Source organism: Chrysochloris asiatica, unplaced genomic scaffold (assembly GCF_000296735.1).
Source record: "Chrysochloris asiatica unplaced genomic scaffold, ChrAsi1.0 scaffold00014, whole genome shotgun sequence".
NCBI classification, from domain to species: domain Eukaryota; kingdom Metazoa; phylum Chordata; class Mammalia; order Afrosoricida; family Chrysochloridae; genus Chrysochloris; species Chrysochloris asiatica.
In genome coordinates, this window is record NW_006408532.1 from 20,974,893 (window position 1) to 20,976,890 (window position 1,998).

Here is a 1,998-nt window from a genome sequence, read left to right on the forward strand (position 1 = left end):
TGGCCCTAATACTTAAGTGAGTATGTATTTTGGTACTTTTTTATGCTTTATTATTGTTTCCAGGAAGATGTGATCAGGATGTGGTCTTCTCTTTTCCCTCTTCTTATTGCTTAAATCAGAGTGACTTTCACAGGTGTTGCCTGTTTCCCTGGTATATGTCTGCTGGTATCGGTTCTTGCCTGGGTTTTGGTATTTTATAAGCTGTAATTGCAGGTTGGCTTTTTGGCAGTGGTTACTGACTCTTCCATGTAATATGGGGAGACAGAGAGTCATCCAAAAGCAAAAGAGAGGCTGTGGTGCCCGGTCAGGGAAGTGCCAGAAGTCCTCTCTGTTGGTATTTTAAATATCTCTGACATAACCTTTAGCATCACAGCAACACAAAAGCCACAGTATGACCAACTGACAGGTGTATGTGGTGGAAATAGATACTCAGGCCATTATCCTTCATCTGTCTTAGCCTGGCAACTCCACTGAAACCTGCCCATTACGTTGACTCTGCTGCTATTTGAAATGCCACACAGTGCAACAACCAGACAGGTGGGTTGTGGAAAAAGAACCTTTACATGGCAAGATAGTAATGGATGATCCCCCACACACACTATCACCCCTACCTCAGTATCTTCAAAAACACCCAACACTAAGGCAGGAGAAAGATGGGGATGATGATAGAAAGGATGAAAAGAAGAAAACTTTGTAAGCTCAAAATGTCTGTTTTCCCCTTTCAGCACAAATCGAAGTGATACCATGCAAAATTTGTGGCGATAAGTCCTCTGGGATCCACTACGGAGTCATTACATGTGAAGGCTGCAAGGTATGGGATATTAACACAGAACTGTGGACAGCATGCATGTTTGCCTCAGGCGTCTGTGTACTCCACAATGCACACAGGGACAACTTTTTAGCTGCTAAGGATTTTGTGTTTGCTGCTGATAACTCAGGCACTTGCTTGGTGGGTGGGTGGGTTGGCTTTCTGTTCCCCTGCCTATCACCTTTCAGCTATTGTTTAACTGTCCGTCAGCTCCCTAAAAAAATGGATTTTCATTTAAAATCTTGAATTATTCACATTTAAAGAGATGCAAAAACTCAGCAAGAGTCAATATTTACAGTATTATCTCAAATAAACCCCTGGGAGTTTAGTGTGTTAGAGAAAAAGTAAAGATTATGACTAATCGGCATAAATATTTATCTGTCTGTTTAAGAAAGAGGAAGTCATGCAAAGTCTATGTGAGCATCCTATAGTCTCACACTGCAAAAAAACAAAAAGAATGGAGAAGTGGCCCAGATAAGCTCTCAATCGATTTAGAAATCCCCTGGCCCACCTTGCTCATTTCAGGAATGAGGACATGACTCCTTAGGCTGATTATGTCATTTGGTGAGAGTCACAGCTCTTGTTAGTGGGAGAACATGGCCAAAATACAGGTTTTCATTTTCAGTCCAATGTTCACCTCTCAGACATACAAAGGGGCTCCAAAAGGTTCAGTGAGCTTAGAAAGTTCATGGGAAATTTTCGTTATTTAATTCCAGTTTTCCACAAACTTTTTGAAATCCTTCATATTCTACTAATCCTTTCAAAGACAAATTTTTATGGGAAAGTTGCTTTTAAAATACAAAGTTGAAGGAATATCATAAACATAGACCTGGTGTGCCACTGGATTGCAAATCACAAGTTCAACAGTTCAAACCCACCAGCTGCTCCTTAGAACCCGTATATAGGGTCACTATAGTTGGAATCAACTTGACAGCACTTAAAACAACAGTTTGAACTGAAAGGAATTCTAGTGGCTTAGTGAGCTACCTGTTGAGCTATTAACCACAAGGTCAGCAGTTCGAATCTACCAGCCACTCCATGGGGAAAAGCTGAGGATTTCTCTTCCCGTAAAGATTCCTAGCCTTGGAAACCCTACAGGGGGTTAAGAATCACTCAATGGCAGTGGGTTTGGGTTTTGTTTAACTAAAGGAGTCCTTAGCACAACAGTTAAGCACTTGACTTTATTTAAC

At 41.1% G+C, this 1,998-nt stretch overlaps 1 protein-coding gene across 1 annotated transcript in view; it reads left to right on the top strand.

The window, feature by feature from the left end:
* RORB (RAR-related orphan receptor B) overlaps nt 1–1,998 on the top strand; it is a 281,548-nt gene that overhangs the window by 185,164 nt on the left and 94,386 nt on the right. Inside the window, exon 2 of the mRNA XM_006834923.1 lies at nt 726–811. Coding sequence (XP_006834986.1) covers nt 726–811 — 86 coding nt within the window. The remainder of the gene's footprint in view (nt 1–725; nt 812–1,998) is intronic.